The 20,771-nt window shown below is 36.7% G+C and overlaps 1 protein-coding gene across 1 annotated transcript; it reads right to left on the minus strand.

Annotated features, from left to right (window-relative positions):
- Positions 1 to 9,010: 9,010 nt before the first annotated feature.
- LOC107921683 (uncharacterized) lies at positions 9,011 to 10,581 on the minus strand. Its single transcript, XM_016851507.1, has 3 exons — positions 9,969 to 10,581; positions 9,633 to 9,774; positions 9,011 to 9,431 (listed from the first exon to the last, which is right to left on the minus strand). The coding sequence occupies exons 1-3, from the start codon at positions 10,579 to 10,581 to the stop codon at positions 9,011 to 9,013; spliced, it is 1,176 nt and encodes a 391-aa protein (XP_016706996.1).
- Positions 10,582 to 20,771: the final 10,190 nt, after the last annotated feature.

Genomic DNA, 20,771 nt, shown 5'->3' on the forward strand with positions numbered 1-20,771 from the left:
CTTATGTATCTTATGAGCTATACTAGATTAGATATTGCTTTCACTATGAGCAGTTTAAACAGATTCACAAGCAATCCAGGGGAAAATCACAGGAAAGCAATTGTGAAGATACTGAGATATCTCAGATGTACTCGGTACTACAGACTGCATTATTCCAAAGATCTTTCTGTTTTATACGGATTCCCCGATGCCAATTGGATATCTGATATTTAAGATACCAAAAGCATAAGTGGATATATTTTTACATTGGAAGAGGAGCTATTTCATGGAAATCCTCAAGACAAACGATTATAACCAGATCTACAATGGAATCTGAGTTTGTAGTTCTAGACAAATCTGAAAAAGAGGTTGAATGGCTTCGAAACTTTTTGGAGGATATTTCTGACTGGCCAAAGCATGTGCCCACAATATGCATATATTGTGATAACCAAGCAACAATTGGTAGAGCACATAACGTAATGTATAATAGTAAGTCGAGACATATGCGTTGTCGATACAATATCCTTAGACAACTGATCTCAAATGGAGTTATCTCTATTGATTTTGGAAAATCAAAAGATAACATTGTGGATCCACTAACTAAAGGCTTAAATCGAGATCAAGTTGATAAAACACAGAAAGGAATGGGACTAAAGCCCATGAAAATTAAAAGCGCTATATGAAGGAAAGCTCAACCTAGTTTACTAGAGACCCCAAGTTCTAGGTTCAAAGGGACAGCCTACTTGCATAGACCTTGTGAGGTCATTGTGGGGGTTCTTATCCCAAGTCTGTTCTTATGATATAAAGAGTGATTAAAAGTGGGATAGGTTAAATAATGATTTTAATGACCGTTGTGTGTTTCGGTAAGCCAAGCAACATAAGTCACCTATATGAAAGTGAAGTGGGGCCGCTTTGAAGAGACTATTGGGGCATAGTTCTCTCAAACTCTTATAGAACTAGGAGATGTTCATGGCCATATGAACATACCCATGATAACTAAAATCTTGCTAGGAAGGTAGTTGTGTGAGGTATATCATTATTTACACAAACGACATAACAGTTCAAGGACATCGCGTCTACTGATTGGCTAGTAAAGTAAATATACTTTCACAGGGGAAGGTTCAAGGGTTGATGCCTACCTATCCTATGCAACTATCGATCGTAGATTCTATCACCACATCGAGTTTATGTTTTTTTGTTAAAACTATCAATTTTCATTCATGTGGGGGATTGTTGGAAAAAATAGATTTTTTGGAAGCTTTGAGGCATATTCTCGATTAGTAAAGGTGGAGATTTGAATCATAAAATTATGGTTTTATATTATACTCCATGAGACTTTTACAATAGTATATCATATGCTAAAAATAGTTGAGTGATGAATGAGAAATTGGTGCTCAAAGTAGGCCACTTGTGAATTATGTTGAGGAAAATGAAAACTTAGTCCCACATTGGTTAGATATCAAGTGTGGAATATGTTTATATATGTGAACCAACTTGGTAGTTATTGAATGACTAAACTAATACTCTTCCTCGCGCGCTGGGGGAGCAAATTCACACCCGTCGAGGTTGGGGGCGCACCCGTACGACATGGGCGATGAGAAATGTCCAGACCGGTCGGGCCTTCTAGGCCTACAGATATTTTACGTAATCTTAATTTTCCTCAGCAGAGCTTATATTTTTGGAATTAAAAGGAGTTAATACCTTTAATTCAAATGTTTAATTTAAGTTTAAATGGCTCCTTAATTCACAAACACGTTTTTGGCTCCATTAGTCAAAGATTTCCAAAAGTCATTCCTTTGAATTTATTTTAAAAACCAAATAATCTACATGGAAAGATACACATTGAGATTTTCTAAAATTTCGAGAAATATTCTCCTTGCATATTTTTCAAACTGTTTTCGGTGATAGACAAAGACAAGGTTACTGTTCGTTGATCGCTGCAGTCGTGCTACTGTCGTGTTCATCTTGTTGTTGAATCCTGGGAGACAGTCGACCAACATTTCTCCATCACCATAGGAGCAACCGAATCTGTCTTAAGGAAACTGTGAAAACATGCCCCAACTACTGTCGTGCTCATCTTGTTGTTATATCTTGGCAGACAATCGACCAACGTTTCTCCAACACCATAGGAACGGCCGAATTTATCTTAAGGAAACTATGAAAACAGACCTCAAATACCAGTCCATTTTTCTTGCCTACCTACTAGTATAATATTTCAATCTAATCTTTATTTCTTTTCTTTTCTTATTATATAAGTATATGTATATTTATATTGTTCTTGTTCGATCTTGTGATTTAAATATATATTTTACATTAATGTTTATTTTACTAACGTGTGTACAACAATTTATAATCATGTTTTAATTTATTACTATCAATTATTTTATATTCAATACTTATATAATGATTTATATGATATTAGCACCAGTATAGTTTGTCTACTTTTCCGTGCGTAGGTGGTTAAGTTCGGTAGGTCGTTCCAACAGCATCCAAAGAGCAGAAGATCAGCTCAAACAATGTTGGTGAAAAGTTTATTTTATAGTTTATATAAATTGCATGTACCTAGGCTTGTATATATATAATATTGTGTCGTAAACTAAATTTAAATATGTTTGTTATATTTTCTTTGCTAGTACTTTATAACTAATGTTTTGATGAAATACCAAATAGTAGAAATCTAGTTTATTGGTATGTTTTGAGAAATCAAAGTGTTGGGAATTGATTTGGGAGATGATTTGAATGTGGATATATTGTGAAATCTAAATTTTTGTAGGGAGTTTTTACGTAAACTAGGCAGAAATGTTGCCGAAATTGTTATAAAATAAATTTACCACTATGTTTCCATTTTGATAAAGTAAGATAGAAAAGTAAGATGCTTCGACAACGGAATGTGGCATTTTATATTTAGATCATACAACTGGGTCGAGTATAAGGTGTCACATTCGAGGTTTAGTTTCATTTATATCTTTTGTACTCTTCATTTTTTCCGTTTTAGTGAAATTATCTTTGTCCGTGATTTTTTTAATCCTCTTCGTAGTTTGATTTTTTCAATTTCCTCATTATTTTACTTGTTCGTTGCTTAAATCCGATTTATACCCAACAATATGTGTCTTTGTTTTTCATGGGCCTAATGTGCACCATGCCATTTATTTGGATATGGTTGGTCCACTTTTCTTAAATTTAATCTTGAATCATGATTTCCTTTAATATATTTTGAGTTTCTTGATAAGATTTTGGTTTCAACTTTGATTTGTGATATTACTACTCTATTTTGGTTTCCTCTTCTTTGTTGTTCAACTCACTACTAGAGATTAGATTGCTGGAGGCTGGGTATCATAATCTTTGAGCTGTGAGTTGCAGTCTAGCTACTGCTTATGCTATTTTATTTGAGCTTTACATTATGGATTTGCTCAAGTATTTTAAGATCTAAAATTTGTTAATAGTTTCTCTTGGAATGGTTTTAACTCCACCCAATGAGATTTCTCCAAGTGCCCCTCAATTGTCTCTTTAGCCACTGTAAAGCCCAATTTTCTTTGCCCGGGCCCAAGTACTAAACAAAATAAGCATTACAAGCCCAGCAGACCTAAACCCACTACCCCAAGGCCCGATAAGCCCAAAAACCTTAAAAATTTCAGGAAACCCTAGCCTCCAACAGCCCTTTTCCCCCAATGTGCTGCCGTACACCTCCTCTGTCTCCAGCCTTGCACCAAAATGGCAAAAAGCCGTGAACTTCGCCATGTACCTGCAAACAGAGAAAGACGAAAACAACAACAACAAGCAGAAGCAGATAATAAAGAAAAAACAAATGAAAAAACAAAAAAGGAATTTTGTATTTCGGCTATAAAGCCAAGAATCAGATGCTTGTAATGTTTTTTATGAACATTAACATAAAAAAAAAACAAGAACAGATTTGAGAGGTGATTTCTTTTGTTTTCTGTTTATATTCTCGTTTTTATCCTTTTATTTTATTTTTATTTTATTTCATTTTGCATATTAATTAATAATAAAAAAGGGAAGAGGAAGGGAACTCACCGGAAGTGGCTGTGGTTGCGCCGTCGGAGGGTCTCTCCTCCGTCGCCCGAATCGGGCCCAAGGGGCCGAAAACCTCCATTGTTTTCGACTCTCACGGGTTGAGAGAGCTTTGGCTCTCAAGGATGCCATGAAGTGGGAGCTAAAGGGCCCATTTTCCAGTTCCAGTCGCCGGCCATGGTGGTGATGCGACGGAGGCCTTGGGAGACCGTCGGCCATTTGAGGGATAAGGGGCTCTCTTCTTCTTTTTTGTGGCTGTAAATGAAATTAGGGTTTTTTTAAGCTTTTAAAGCCTCATTAAACGACATCGAATGGGCTTGGGGTTCAGAGACCAAAAACGGCGTCGTTTTGGTCTCTGACCCATTTTGCGGTGACCCGACCCGACCGTGAGGGTCCGCGTGTTTTGTCGCAATGGACTATTTTCGAATTTGGTCCCTCCAGTTTTCGTGCATATTGCAATTCGTTTTTTTATTTGTTGAATCGCGCCCCGTACTTTTACGGTTGCTTCACTTTATTTCTTACTAATTTAATCCCTTTTGCATTTTTTATTTTATTATTAATCATATATTTTTGTTATATTTATTTATATTTTCATTCATTTTTATATATATGTATACATTATTTTAATATGTACTATTATTTTAAAATGTATGTATATACATACGAATATTCTTTTTATATTTTATAGTTTTAAAATATACGTATACATACATTTTAAAGCTATTATAAGTATGTCTTATTTCATTATTATATACACTCATTTTATATATATACATGTTTATTTATTTATTTTTACATACACATTTAAAGGTCTATATATATTTACTTTTATCTTCGTTAATATGCATATACAAATTCACATATACTCATATTTTTATACAATTTCAAATACATACATATACATAGTTTTTTTATATGTTCCTTTTTTGTTTCTTGGCTTTTTTACTAAAATATTATAAAAAATTAAAAATAACCAAAATATTTTTTTTATTTACCAAAATATACCAAAAAATAAAAAATAGAAAAAAAAGCTGCAGCCGATTTGACAGGCCACTGATAGGCGGCACCAAAGGTGTCATTCCCATGGGCGGCACCAATGGTGCCATTCCCATGGGCAGCACTGCCCTTATAATGGGGACCATTCAGCTGGTGGGTGGGGGGAAGAGAAGGAGAGGGAAAGAAGAAGAAAGAAAGAAAGAAAAAGAAGGAAAGAAAACGAAAGGAGAAGAAGAAAAAAGAAAGAAAAAGAAGGAAAGAAAAGGAAAGGAGAAGAGAAAAAAAGAAGAAGAAGAAGAAGAAGAGGGGAGGAAGGGAAAAGAAAGAAAAAAAGGTATTTTTTTATTATTAATTTTAATTTTTTGTAATATTTGTGTGTAACAAAATTATGTCATGTACATTATACGTGTTTTATTATGTTAAGCATATAAATTTTATGAAATTTATTTAGCATTACAAAATTTATGAAAAAATTCATGTTATGTACATTGTATGTTGATTACGAATTTTTTTTTATGAAATTTATTTAGAATGTTGTAATTATTTTTTTTAGAAAAATAGCATAAAAAATAAAATGATAAAAAAATATGTGTAAGAAAACAAAAAATACGAAAAGAAAAAAAACGAAACTTGTATATTCACGGAAAGTAATAAAACAAGAAAAAAATGGTATATTTAATAAATTTTAAACATAATGCACTGAAATAAAGTAAAAATATAAAATTAGAAATTATGAAATTTTTTAAAGTAATAAAATGTAGAGAAAAAATCCGAAGAAATGGCCGAGGTAAGAGTGTTTTACAAAATTTTTAAAAAATTTAGAAATAATTAATACAATTATTTGAAACAAAATGTACTGAAATAATATAAAATAATAAAATACGAAAATAAAATTATTTTATTGAAAGTAATAAAATTAGGGAAAATAATATGAGCAAATGGCGGGAATAAGGGTTTTTTTTACACTAAATTAATTTAAAAAACACACTAAAATAATAAATTTATAAAATTAGAAATTATGATATTTTTTAAAGTAATAAAATGCGGAGAAAAAAATACGAAGAAATAGCCGAGGTAAGAGTGTTTTACAAATTTTTTTAAAAATTCAGAAATAATTAATACAAATATTTGAAACAAAATGTACTGAAATAATATAAAATAATAAAATACGAAAATAAAATTATTTTATTGAAAGTAATAAAATTTGGGAAAATAATACGAGCAAATGACAGGAATAAGGGTTTTTTTACACTAAATTAATTTAAAAACACACTAAATTAATAAATTTATAAAATTAGAAATTATGATATTTTTTAAAGTAATAAAATGCGAAGAAAAAAATACAAAGAAATGGCCGAGGTAAGAGTGTTTTACAAAATGTTTTAAAAATTCAGAAATAATTAATACAAATATTTGAAACAAAATGTACTGAAATAATATAAAATAATAAAATACGAAAATAAAATTATTTTAGTGAAAGTAATAAAATTCAGGAAAATAATACTAGCAAATGGAGGGAATAATGGTTTTCTTTACACTAAATTAATTTAAAAAACACACTAAATTAATAAATTTATAAAATTAGAAATTATGATATTTTTTAAAGTAATAAAATGCAGAGAAAAAGATAGGAAGAAATGGCCGAGGTAAGAGTGTTTTACTAACTTTTTTTTCAACATGCAGGCATCGCAATGGCTCGATTGATTCGACCCGATAGACACATATCTGATGCGGCAAATCAAGCGGTATAATTTATTATTTGTTAATCACGGGTTTTATTTATTTAAAAAGGATATACGTAATACATAGAAATAAATCATGTTATCGTAATATTTTTTCTGTAATTTAACACTATCAGGACTCCTACTGAGTAATAAGGGGCAGTGTGAATGGTTTAAAGAAAGCTCCGGATGCGCGATTGAGGCTGTACTTGGAGCAAGCCGGGTTTGGGTCAGCAACATTGATTCGGACCTCCGACTTGCGCTATGATTTATTATCTGCGCTAGTGGAGCAGTGGCGCCCAAAGACCCACACTTTTCATTTTCCGTGTGGGGAGTGCACGATGACTTTGGAGGATGTTGCAATGCAGCTTGGGCTCCCAATTGACGGGAGTCCCGTAATGGGAGTATCTTCATTCACCAATCTGGCTGCACTTTGTTATCAGCTCTTAGGAGAGTCACCAGAGGACGAAGAGTCGAATTTTTCGGGCTTAAAATTTACATGGCTAAAAGCCAAATTTAAACAATTAATAGCGACCGACACTGAAGGTGAGTTGATATGCGCTGCTCGAGCGTACATCATGCATATCATAGGGGGAGTACTCATGCCCGATGCAAACAACAACAAGGTGCATTTGATGTACTTGCCCCTGTTAGCTGATTTGTCTAGTGTTAGCTCGTATAGCTGGGGCTCCGCCGTTCTAGCAGTGTTGTACCGGGAGCTTTGTCGGGTGACAAACCCGGATGTTGTAGACATGGGCGGATGCCTCACACTGCTACAGTCCTGGGCGCTCTATCGGATGCCATTTTTGGCATCCGTTAGTCACCAACCATATGTTTATCCACTGGTGAACAGGTGATAAAATATAAATTGTGCCCCTTTTTTGTAGTCATAATATATTGACTAATGTTACAAACCCTAAACCCTGTATTTGTTTTTTGTAGGTGGAGTGTTCGTCCGGGTATCGGGAGGTCGCACACAATCCCGATATACCGACTCATGATCAAACAGTATACCCGGAAGGAGGTAAGCTGCTATTCTAATATTCATGACATCTTACTTTCTATATCTTACTCATACGTTATGCCTAATTATAAAAATGTTATTAATCATGTAGTTTATATGGATGTCATACCGTAGGCCGGAAATTACAAATGTGGTACCCTCGTCCGTATACGTTCATTCCCACATATGGTGCACTAACGCACCAATTATCAATTTCAACATGGTCGAGTGGTATCACGGAGATCGGGTGCTACGACAGTTTGGCTTCATCCAACCTATCCCGGATCCCCCGTGCGAGGTGGGGGAAGTTCACGACATGAATAAGAGAGGAAAACTGATGTTGGATTGGGGAATTAAGCACCAAAAATTTGTGGCGCTGTGGAACGATCGATTGCGTTGAAGACCTCAGATGGTTATGGCTACCGACCCGCAACCATCATTAAAGTATATACAATGGTACTACAGTTGCGGGAAGCCATATATACTTGGAAGCCAGTCGACTGTAGTCCCCTCGCAGGTGCAGCAACCTGAGGGATCGAACGCAGTGGCCCCGATGGATCCGGATCCTGTGGCATATTATTCTCGGGAACCACCAGAGCCCGAGCAAGAGCCCTAGCCAGATCCCGAACAATCACAGTCACATGTGGATTCACATAGCTATCGTTCGGATTTAGCGGGCGGTGACTATTTTCCGAGCTTCTCAGGGGGCGAATATGCCTACAAGTTTGAACTCTTTGGATCCTACCCGCCGCAGTACGGCATGCCCGGCCCGTCTGACCTGTATCCTCAGCATCATGGGACTCTTTACGGTGCTGAACGAGCCATAGGATTTTTTCTCCCCATTTGCCACACCCCCACCTGCGCCGAATGATGATGTTGGTCGTCGCCCAGAACGTGATCGTCGACCTTTGAATAGGTATACCCCTAGGACCACACCATCGAACTATCAATTTTAGAGGTTTAATGCACTTTTTGTACATTACGAAGTTTGAATTCTTTTTGTATAAATTTAATATTTCTAATTTAATCTTTTCTTACTTCTGAACTTTTTGTATAAATTTAATTATTCTATTTTTGCATTATATTAAAGCTGAATCCAATTATAAATGCCTCCATTTTTGATATAATTTTAATATTTCCAAATGCGCACATGGTATTTTATAACTTAATTTGGATACAATTTGGATACGATTTAAGCATAAGCATAGGTTGAATAATAAAAATTATTTCAAATGAATTATACTTTTTATAACACTATACATAAAAATTTTACATTATTAGGTCAATTCCGACCCGATCCAAACGACTGTCCAACATGAAAGTTCCAATGAGGGCATTTATTCCGACTATGACCACTTAACCTACATAATCCACAACGTTTTCCGTCAGATTTCTCCCTAATGTCCATTTCATTATGGATTCTGCTTGATTGCGGACGACCTCTTGGATTCCTCCGTAGCCCTCTGTCTGGGAGAAACTCAAAAGTCGTCGGAGGCACCTCCCATGTAGATAGGTCAGGCAGGACAGGGAACTCATTTTCCCAGACACGCAATGTGCGCTCGAGCATGCACACATCATTGACATATTGTTCAACATTAAGGTTGACTTTAGCACACGCTGCCACAACATGCGCACATGGATAATGACGTGTGTCGAACCTCCTGCACTCGCACCGTCTGTTCCGGAGATCAACTCCGTAGGACCTAGTTGGTATACCAATTCAATGACTGATGGTCTCAGTAACTCGAAACGTTTCCGGTCGTCGTGAATATATTTCTACATTCATTGACCTTACCAACCGACTGTTTGCAACAATTTCATCCCTGACATGTTCGACAAACACGTGTCCCGCCTCAATCTGGTCGACTTGTTGCTAACCCATTCTTGGCATCAAGGTAGCCAACCTGTAGAAAGTAGCAGAAAAGACAGATGCAATCGGAAGATGACATGTTTTCAACAAGACAGCATTGATACCCTCGACTAAGTTTGTGGTCATTTGGCCATAATGAAAGCCCTCGTCAAAACTTTGAACCCATTGCCACGGCTCTATTGTGCCCAATCGTTGTCAAAAAGATGTGTTTGTCAGCCCCTCCATGTCACTCTCAAGTCGGATCATTCTTTGCCGGAAAATATGTGGCTCTAACTCGTACGCTGCATGCGTATTAAGAAAAAATAAGTTCTAGAAACTCGATAACATAAAACATTACAACTTATATTGAAAATATAAGGTTATCATTTACCTATTGTCACGACTTGTTTTTCCCAGTCTGCATTCTTATAATCTTTGTGGAAGTTAGCCGCAATGTGACGGATGCAATAAACGGATCTCCACGGCACACCAGAACGCCTAATAGCTGCAATTAAACATTTCCCTCTATCGAAGATGATGCAAATGTTATCGTTGCTAATTACATACCTCCGCAGGTTTGCGAGGAAGAATTCCCAAGACTCTATGTTCTCTTTATCTACGATAGCAAATGCTATCAGGAGCATGTTTCTGTTGCCGTCTTGAGCAACCGCAAGAAGTAGGATCTGTGTATATTTTTCATATAGCCAGGTCCCATCCACCTGCACGAATGGCTTGTAGTGGGGAAATGCCCGCACACATAGATCAAACGTCCAGAACATCCGATGGAAAATCCTCTTTGTCGGCTGTAACTGGTCGTCCGGGCCGTAATATGGCCTTGTCTGCAACTCAATCACAGTCCCCGGTACGTACTCCCTCATACCAGCTATCCAACCTTGAAGCTCGTTATATGATGAATCGTAATCCCCATACAGTTGCTCTATTGCCATCTGTTTAGCTATCCATGCCTTCTGATATGAGACTCGATACTGGAATCGTGCTTGCATTTTGGCAATCAGTACCGAAACTTTAATGGTCGACATGTCCTTTACCATTGGCATGATACACGTACAGATAGTTTTCGAATCAAGTTTTCCATGATCTTCTGTCATACGTGTTGATGTGCATGTATGAGGACCAACAAATTTTCGTATCTCCCACATCTGAGAACTTTTAATGAATGCAGCTCGTACCCGCCAATTGCAGCCTTCTGCTGCCTTCCAACACTCCCCAACATATATTGTCACAGTAGACACTGCGACTTTATAATCCACCGATATGTTCATGCTGTACCGTTTAATGGCATATACGCACTCCTCATCATTAGATGTTACGGCCAACCCGTGAGGATGAACTATTTCAGGGTACTCAGGGAACTCAGCTACATACGTTGCGTCGGGGTCTATGAGCGACATGTATGGCCCAGGATTATTGTGTATCAAAATATGCCGCATTTGCTTCCCGATCGAAGAAGCGTTAATGTCTTCATCGTTGTTGACATCTTCATCGTCAATATCATCAGGTACATCATCCACATCGGGATCACCGTCACTATCGACCTCTTCATCCCAATGATCGCCACCACCTTCTTCAACGCCACCACCTTCTTCTTCACCACCAACCATATCAACATCGGGTGTAATATTCAGGTCGATACCGATCCCACCCATAGTCGATTCACTATCATTGTATGATATTGGAGCCACCATCCACGGTTCTTGAGCTCCGTGTTCTTCGTCAAATGCATTAACATCTTCATTTTACTCCATACCGGCTAACTCAACAAATAAGTGAATCGGTGCATTCTTGTCACTCTCATTCCCACAGTAGAGATCGACCATTGTCTCCATGTATTCGTCGTCTACAAGTTCCATTTCGACGAATTTGACCGGATTTGTCGAAACTGAAAACTTGTAGAAAATTTTTGATATCCTTTTCCCACAACGTCTAAGAAATTTTGCATTAATCCTTGCCTTCATTTTATCGAACGAGACATTTCTATTAAATCTCATTGCTATTTGTTGCCGACATTCAAATACACATCCAACACTTGTTGTCAAGATCACTCCATCGAAATAAACGCATACAAAAAACTTAGCATCCATCTTCAATATTTAATATGTCAAAAAATAAACAAAATCTCAAATAAAATCTCGAACGGTAAATAAATTACTTAAATAAAAAAAATTAATGTTTCAATATGCAATTTTGTACATGAAAACCATAATAATATTAATAATATTAATATTAATAATTTTATACTCAAAATTATACTAACTAAAAATAATAACTAACCATAATAACAATACTAGTTTTTTACTAACTAGTTTATTTTGGTAAATAAAAATAATAACTAACCATAATAATAATACTAGTTTTTTACTAACAATAATACTAAGTAACATCTAAACCCTAAAAATTAATAATAATAATACTAACTAAAACTATCAATTTGAGTTTTATTAATTTTAATAACTAAACTAAAAAATAATAATAAAAATTATACAAAAAAATAACAAGATAATCAATTATTTTTTTAAAAATACCTTTTTTTTCTCTTCTCTTTCTCTCTTTTTCTCTCTTTTTCCGTAGCAACTCTTCTTTCTCTTCTTTTTTTTCTTATTTTTCTGCTTCAGCTGGACAGAGCTGGTGTTAAATAACACGACTAGTGCCGCCAATGGGAATGGCACCATCGGTGCTGACAATACCCTAGAGGAGGGTATCTGATTGGTGGCAATGGCACCTTTGGTGCCGCCTATCAGTTAGGCACCTTTGGTGCCGCCAATAATATACCCTCCTCTAGGGTATTGTCAAATCGGCAGCACATTTTTTCTATTTTTTATTTTTTTGGGTATATTTTGGTAAATAAAAAAATATAATATTTTGGTTATTTTTAATTTTTTTATAATATTTTAGTAAAAAACCCTTGTTTCTTCTATAATTTTGTTGTTTCACGCGATATTTGCCTTCTATCTCATGCTCGTTTTATTTGAAAAGCTTATCTACTTATTACCTTGTATAATTAATTTGACTTTTATTTATCTTTTATTTGCTGGTGCTCGCATTATTTTTACTTGCATGTCATAATCGTTATTCTGTCATATATAATTTTTACTCAAATTCGTAAAAAAGAGAAAATTTTGAAAATAAAGGCAATACTCGGTATTTGAGATCTTCGAAAAGATTGAGCCCTAACATATTGGGTTCCAATTTTTCTTCATTAAATCTATATAATCGAGAATGCTCTTTAATCAAAAAAACATAAATAAAAACTCATTATTGGGAATTCAATACGTTTTGTCCTAATGCATTGGATATGACACATTATTTTCTCGAGATGAGAATTTTTCTACAAAATAATAAAGGCAATATTTTGCGTTTGGAAATTCAAGAAAACGTGCCCTAATGTGCTGGGTTTCGATTTCTCATTTAGCCAAATAGCCAAATACCCTATTAAAGTTTCAAAGTATGGGTTTTGGAAACCATAAGGTGATCTTGGTTTCGAGAGTTTAAAGTATCGTATCCTAATGTACTAGATGTAATATTCTTTCAGAATAAGAGAATCTTAAATTCCAACCCATATTGTTCGAAAGTTTTTAGAATCGTATTTTTAAAATTTTTCAAGGTTTTCAATTTTCGACATTAAGACATTAACTAATCAACTAGGTACCAATTTTTGGGCGTTACGAGGGTGCTAATCCTTCCTCATACGTAACCGACTCCCGAACCCGTTTTTCTGAATTTCGTGGACCAAAATAGTTGTTTTAATAAAATTAAATCATTCATTAAAATAACCACTTTTCAAGGTGATCCGATCACACCTTATCAAAAAGGATTGGTAGCGACTCCCGTATTCGATTTCATTTTTAAAAAATCCAAGTCGACCCCGTTTTGTCAAAAAAACTGGTGTCAACAGCTTGGCGACTCCACTGGGGACAAAAAAATAAGAGAGTCAAGCCACCTGTTGATTATTTCTTGTCTTTTTGTCAAAAGTTAAAAATTCGATTTAAATTTACGATCCTCTCATTGCATTTTTATGGGTCTGCATCATTTTGATATGTTTGCTTTATTGGTTCGAGTCTTTTAATTTTTGCACATTGCATTGCACGACCGTGGGTCACACCCCTTTAAGTGGGAGTGAGAAACTAGTCCTTCGTGAGGTTTTCACCTCCGTGCAGGATAGTGGATCGCTTTCGGGATACATCCGTACCTATGTCTTCGTGAGATTTTCATCTCCGTGCAGCCATAGGGAAATGTATTCCCCTGAACTGAACTCGGTCTATGTGAGCCTATAATGGGTGAGGATTGAGGAATCTGTTGGTTCAGGTACCTTTACTTTAGAACTAAACTGCATATAGTGAGCCCTAAAAGCCCGCTCTAGGTAGAACCACACCAAACCCTAGTGGTCACCCGAATAGGTGCTCTTTTCGTTTCTTTCCTGCTTGTTTTTGCTTTGTACTAACCTGCTTTCTTTCATTTTGGTTGTGATTATATTGCATTTTAATCATAGAAAAGATGTGTTGATTCAAATTTGATTGCTAAATAGAAAAGCTTGTCATGGAAAACGAATTTCTTGATAAAGTGGAATATAATGCGACTGCCCAAATATGGTCTGATCAAGCATAATAAGAGAAGGCTGAAAGTTCGTGGAGGAATACACGACTTTACTTCGTTGCTCGAGGATTCATGTTGACAAAAATTATTCGAAAGTTGCTAACATCCCGACCTTTTGAAAAAATAGTTAATGAGCATCACGAGAATGAGCGAGTAATGAGTTACGACCCAGATCAAGCAAAAAGGAGCTAGTAGAGGCATTTATTGGAAAATTCGTGAGATTTATCTTAACATCCGGATGAAGAAAAGGATCGATGTCTTCGCTTGGAGTATAAGGGCAAAGTCGTATATATATATCTGCTTTATGTAAAGAGATCTGTTTTCTAGTGAAGTTGTTCTAATGGAATTGAATCAAGATCAACGTCTCTTTTTGCATTCATGCATCTGCATTACATTACATTACATCATGAGCATTAAATTTCACGAAAGAGCCCTAATTAAACGAGATTATTTCAGTTAATCTGGAAACCAACAAGAATCCACCAACCAAATATCACTATGGTACCCGCCGCACAACAAAAGCAATGGATCAGAGGTTAGAAAGATTGGAACAATTGCAAAATGAGATGCAAGATCAGATGCAGGAACGGCTGGATAAAATCCAACAAGACATGCAAGAGTCTCAAAGAACTATAATGAGTCAATTGTCGCAGTTATTGGCTGGAGGGAATGATAAAGGAAAAAGCCCTGTAGTTGATTCTGGGGTTGATCATGAGGGCCCTGTTTATCCTCCAGGTTTCACCCCGAAGAGTACCCCGGTGAAACTAGAGATGTGCCCGCAAAGAATACCTGTCACTATCAGACCTCAATATCAGACAGGTGCCTCAGCACCAATGAACTTTCAAACAGGCTCGGGTTTTAATCCAGGAGATAATCCAACCAACCCCGTTGTTCCTGATCTTGACAACATGGCAGAAGTGGAAAAAGCAAGAGTGAATCTACCGAAGCAACTTGAGGACCGGTGTAGATGGCTAGAGGAAAAAATTAGAGCCATGGAGAAGACCGACTACCATTGTGGAGTTGACACCGAGGATCTGAGTTTGGTCCTTGATTTAATGCTCTCGCCTAAGTTCAAGATGCCGAAGTTCGAAAAGTATAACGGGAGTAGTTGTCCTAAGGCTCATATCACTATGTTCTGTCGAAGGATGACAGGATACGTTAATAATGATCAATTGTTAATCCACTGCTTTCAGGACAGTTTGATTGGGTATGTAGCCAAGTGGTACAACCAGCTGAGTCGTGCTAAAGTTAGTTCATGGAGAGACTTGGCGCAAGCTTTTATGAAGCAATACAGTCATGTGATAGACATGGCACCTGGCAGAATTACGTTGCAGAACCTGAAAAAGAAACAAAGTGAGAGCTTCAGACAATACGCCCAGAGATGGAGAGAAATGGCGACACAAGTTCAACCACCTCTTCTGGAAAAAGAAACCACGATGCTTTTCATCAACACTCTGAAAACGTCATTCATTAACCACATGTTGGGAAGTGCTACCATGAGCTTCTCAGATATAATAATGCCTGGCGAGATGATTGAAAATGCCATAAGAAGTGGGAAGATAGATGCGGGGGAAAGTGCCAAAAGATCAACCCCAAAGCACAAAGAAAATGAAGTGAGCAACCTGAGCTTGTATAATAAAGGGTATTCAAAATCAATCACTGTAGGCCAGCCAAGGATAGTAGCAGCTAGCTATCAAGGCCCCTCAAAGCAAGAATCCAACTCGAGGCCAAACATAGAAAAACTCTAGTTCACACCCATCCCGGTGACGTATAAGGAGTTATATCAGAATCTGTTTGATGCGCATGTAGTAGCCTCTTTCTACTCAAAACCCCCACAACCTCTGTACTCCAAATGGTACGATGTGAATGCAAAATACGATTATTATGTGGGAATTACGGGGCATTCCATAGAAGATTGCATTGCCTTTAAAAAAGTGGTTGAAAGGCTTATCAGTATGGGCATTGTCAAATTGGATGATTTATCTAGTGCAAAAAATCCGCTACCCAATCACATTGATAATGGGGTGAATGCGATGTATGAAGAAGTGTTGGGAAGCGTTCACATCAATGCCGTACATGAAGGCAACTGAAAAGGGACTTTGTCAGATATCCACCCTTATAAACTTAGAAGTGTTCTAAATAAATCAAACTGTAAAAGAAATCTCTGTAGTTTTTAGAACCTACTTAGAGTAATATTCAGAACACACTTGTTTCTTTCAGCCTAGAGGCAATAAGAACTCTTTTATGAAATGGGCTCATGTCTGAACGTCATTATTTCAATGAAATACATCTTTGCGATCATTTTTGAGCCAATATTCTTTCATTCTTTATGAAATATTATCTTTTATTCTTTCTTTTGGATTTTCTTCCAAATCAATCTTTCATCCATTCATAATCATACTGTATAGATAATTATTCTTAAATCCATACATTCTTTGTATATTTTTTTGTACCTACAATAGGTCCCTAGACATCAAGGACATGAGTGACGCTGCTACAGACTCAAAATATCCTTTTAAGCGAGACATGTGTTTAAAGGGATCTCATGACTTTGAAGATGACATAGATTGTAGCCTATCTCTGGACTTATTAAGGATGGTAGAACAAGATGGAAAACAGATCATATCCGACAAAGAATCATTGAAATCCATGAATTTTCCCTATGTGAGGCATGAAGGTCATTGGATTGATCTTGCCAAAAGATTCTAGCGGTCATCGATTTATCTTCATAGGTATAAGCCGCTTTATATGCCACTGTCACAAAGTCGACAATCAGCAGGTTCTTGAAAAATCATATGTCAGTACGGAATGCCAAAAAGGATCATATTTGACAATGTATCAAATTTGAACAACAGCATAATATCAAAAGTCTGCAGTCTGTTCAAGATTAACACCATGTCGCCCCAAAATGAACGTCGTGCAAAAAAAAACTTTGTTGGGGCAATACCTTTCTCTTGGGCTTATCGTAGTTTTGCCTATTGAAGACAAGATTCTTTCTCTCTAAGTTTTTAAAGCTAATCCTGATTAAAGAGAAATGTTCAAAGCTATCCATCATGGTCAAATGTGCCAAAAGAAAATGATGCGAGCTCACAAAAAATAAAGAGAGAAGAAGAAGAAAAAGAAGAGTTTGCCCTAAAGGATTTTATGAAGGGGATCGGGTATTGAAGAAGATCTTCCCATACAAAGGGACTTCAGAAAGAAATGGATGTCGAACCGGAAGGGCCTTACATGAAAGACCCTATCTGGAAAAGCGTTGATTTTGACCGTAAGGGATAACGAGGACTTGCCTAACCCTATGAGTTCAGAGTCAATAAAAATATATTTCAAAAAGAAAGAAAAAGAAGAAGAAGAAGAAGAAGAAGAAAAAGAAAATGAGAGGCCAAGGCGAAAACCCGCAAATGGGGCCTTGAGACCAAAAGGGATTTGAGTTGAAAACCCGAAAAGGACGGTTCAAATTTTGATCAGAATGGGACATGAGGTGATCAAAGCAGCTCAAATTTTGATCAGATTTAGGCATGTGGTGATCTTGCTATACCTAAATCAACAGGAAAGGGTAGGCGACATATTGGGGCATCGACAGAGTACTATAGATCTCCTAAAAACATGTCAAACTCAGAATGGTCTTCAGGAAGTTTGTACAAAGAAGTTCAAGCTACGATATCTAGGGCACCTAGTTTTCATACTATTTATATTGAATTGCTTGTTCTTGGAATGCTTCATTCTTTTTCAAGATACGAGTCAATTCTTCTTTTATTCTTAATATTCTTGATAATTTATTCGTTTCGAGTTATGCTCTCAAATCAATTCTGTGTTATCCATCGTTTTGTTCTTTTCACAAGCGTGTTGCATTAGAATAATGATTAATAGACTAATAAAACTTTCAGAAGGGAAGTTTTGCATATTACTTTAGAAGTTTCTAAATAATACAGGAACCTGAAACAGGACTTTTGTTTAGAACATACAAAGTTTAAAAGTTGAAATGTCTAAGAAGGAAAAGTCTAAATTAAGACTATCCTTTCAGATTTTTTTGTCCAAACATTGATTGAACAAAATGAAAAGATGTCGTGTTGGTGACAAAGCTTCAATAAACAAACAAGCAATGATCACCAAAGTGATAAGAAGAGGTTTTCTCGGAGAAGAAAAATTTACAATTGTGCATAAACATTTGGCACGACACCTCGGGAATGGTGCAATGCCAAAGAGATTCAGATCCTATATCTTTGAATTGTAGTGGAAGAGGGTTGAGAAAGAGCCAGATCTTATACTCAGTGGAAGGAAGATGGTTCGAATTTTATGTCCCAAAGGTACAATGGATTGAACCTTGAAGATTACAGTGAGGGCAATCCGGTTAAGTAAGATGTGAGCATTACCAGCCGAACAAGATATCATTCTGACATATGGGTAATGAGGCCTTAATGAACAACGAGCAATAACAACTCAAACATTAAGTTATCATTTTCATGACATTTTGCATTCATGCATACATACCTGGTTAGGAAATTTTGATTCATTCAGATTATAATATTTTAATCATTAGGCATAAATAGGTCCATGAAATGGATTCTACAGGTCATGTTCCCCAAAGAACAAATCAATGAAGTTACCCATACCCCTGAAGTTGCAGTGGGATGGATTAAAGTCATCATATCCAGCCTTGCCTCCCTGAGTTTGCAACGGAGTAGACTGAAGATAGCAAATCATGTCTTCCTGTATTGGCAGCGAAGCAGATTTAAGCCACCAGCCTTATCTCCCTGAGCAGCAGTGGAGTAAGTTGAAGATTGCAAATCTTATCTCCCTAAGCAGTAGCGGAGCAGATCGAAGACGGTGAATCTTATCTTCCCAAGGTAGTAGGGAAGCAAATTTAAGCCACCAGCCTTATCCCCCTGAGCAGCAGCGGAGTAGGTTGAAGATTGCAGATCTTATCTCCCTAAGCAGTAGTGGAGAAGATCGAAAACAGCGAATCTTATCTTCCTGAGATAGTAGGAAGCATATTTAAGCCACTAGTCCTATCTCCCTGAGTAGCAGTGGAGTAGGTTGAAGATTCTAGATCTTATCTCCCTAAGCAGTAGTGGAGCAGATCGAAGATGGCGAATTTTATCTTCCCGAGATAGTAGAAAGCAGATTTTAGCCACCAGTCTTATCTGCCTGAGCAGCAGTGGAGTAGGTTGAAGATTGCAGATCTTATCTCCCTAAGCAGTAGTGGAGTAGATCGAAGACGATGAATCTTATATTCCCGAGAAAGTAGGAAGCAGATTTAAGCCACCAGTCCTATCTTCCTAAGCAGTAGTGGAGTAGGTTGAAGATTGCAGATCTTGTCTTCCTGTACTGGCAGTGAAGCAGATAAAAAACTAGTCCTATCTCCCTGAGCAGTAGTGGAGTAGGTTGAAGATTGCAGATCTTGTCTTCCTGTACTGGCAGTGAAGCAGATCAAAAAAATGGTCAAAGACGGTGAATCTTATCTTCCCAAGGTAGTAGGGAAGAAGATTTAAGCCACTAGTCCTATCTCCCTGAGCAGTAGTGGAGTAGGTTGAAGATTGTAGATCTTGTCTTCCTGTACTAGTAGTGAAGCAGATCGAAAACAAATCTCATCCCCCTAAAGTTGCAGTGAGGCAGGTTAAAGATACAAGTCTTATCTCCCTGAAGTCGCAGTGGAGCAGACTGAAGCTACTAATCCTATCTCCCTAAAGTTGCAATGGAGCGGATTAAAACGATGAATCCTGTACCTTTGAAGTTGCAGAGGGTCAGATTAGATCTTATCATATCAAACCTTAACTCTCTGAAGTCGCAGTGGAGTAGGTTGAAACAAATAAGTCTTATCTCCCTGACATTGCAATGGAGCAGACTAAAACCATAAACTTCATCCCATTGAAGTTGCTGCGAAGAAGATTAAAGCTACAAGTCAAAACTCTCAGAAGTGCAGTGGAGTGGATCGAAGCAACAAGACACAATGGACTGGGACAAAGCTACTTGAAGAGGAGAAGCGTCAAAAGAAGTCGAGACTCGGCGAGACCGGGCAAAATTGGTCTTTCTTAGTCTTTGCTCTGTTATCGTTACATGACAACGAGCAAAAAGGGGCAACTGTAAAGCCCAATTTTCTTTGCCTGGGCCCAAGTACTAAACAAAATAAACATTACAAGCCCAGCAGACCTAAACCCACTACCCCAGGGCCCAATAAGCCCAAAAACCTTAAAAATTTCGGAAACCCTAGCCTCCAGAGTATCCTAGGGCGCAGTAGCCCTTTGCCCCCTATGTGCTGCCATACACCTCCTATGTCGCCAGCCTTACACCAAAACGACAAAAAACCGTGAACTTCGCCATGTACCTGCAGACAAAGAAAGACGAAAACAACAACAAGAAGCAGAAGCAGACAATAAAGAATAAACAAATGAAAAAAACAAAAAAAAAGAATTTTGTATTTCGGCTATAAAGCCAAGAATCAGATGCTTGTAATGTTTTATGAACATTAATATAAAAAAAACAAAACAAGAACAGATTTGAGAGGTGATTTCTTTTGTTTTCTGTTTATATTCTCGTTTTTATCCTTTTTTTAATTTTATTTTATTTCATTTTACATATTAAGTAA

This window comes from Gossypium hirsutum, chromosome D01 (genome assembly GCF_007990345.1).
Source record: "Gossypium hirsutum isolate 1008001.06 chromosome D01, Gossypium_hirsutum_v2.1, whole genome shotgun sequence".
NCBI classification, from domain to species: Eukaryota; Viridiplantae; Streptophyta; class Magnoliopsida; order Malvales; family Malvaceae; genus Gossypium; species Gossypium hirsutum.

What these genes read in the sequence shown, in the direction of transcription:
- LOC107921683 (XM_016851507.1), bottom strand. Translation starts at nt 10,581, where the DNA reads ATGCAAGCACGATTCCAGTATCGAGTCTCATATCAGAAGGCATGGATA. An exon ending in AAAACAAGTCGTGACAATAG is followed by an intron (nt 9,775 to 9,968) that starts GTAAATGATAAC and finishes TGGGCACAATAG; the next exon opens with AGCCGTGGCAATGGGTTCAA. An exon ending in TTTTCTGCTACTTTCTACAG is followed by an intron (nt 9,432 to 9,632) that starts GTTGGCTACCTT and finishes TATACCAACTAG; the next exon opens with GTCCTACGGAGTTGATCTCC.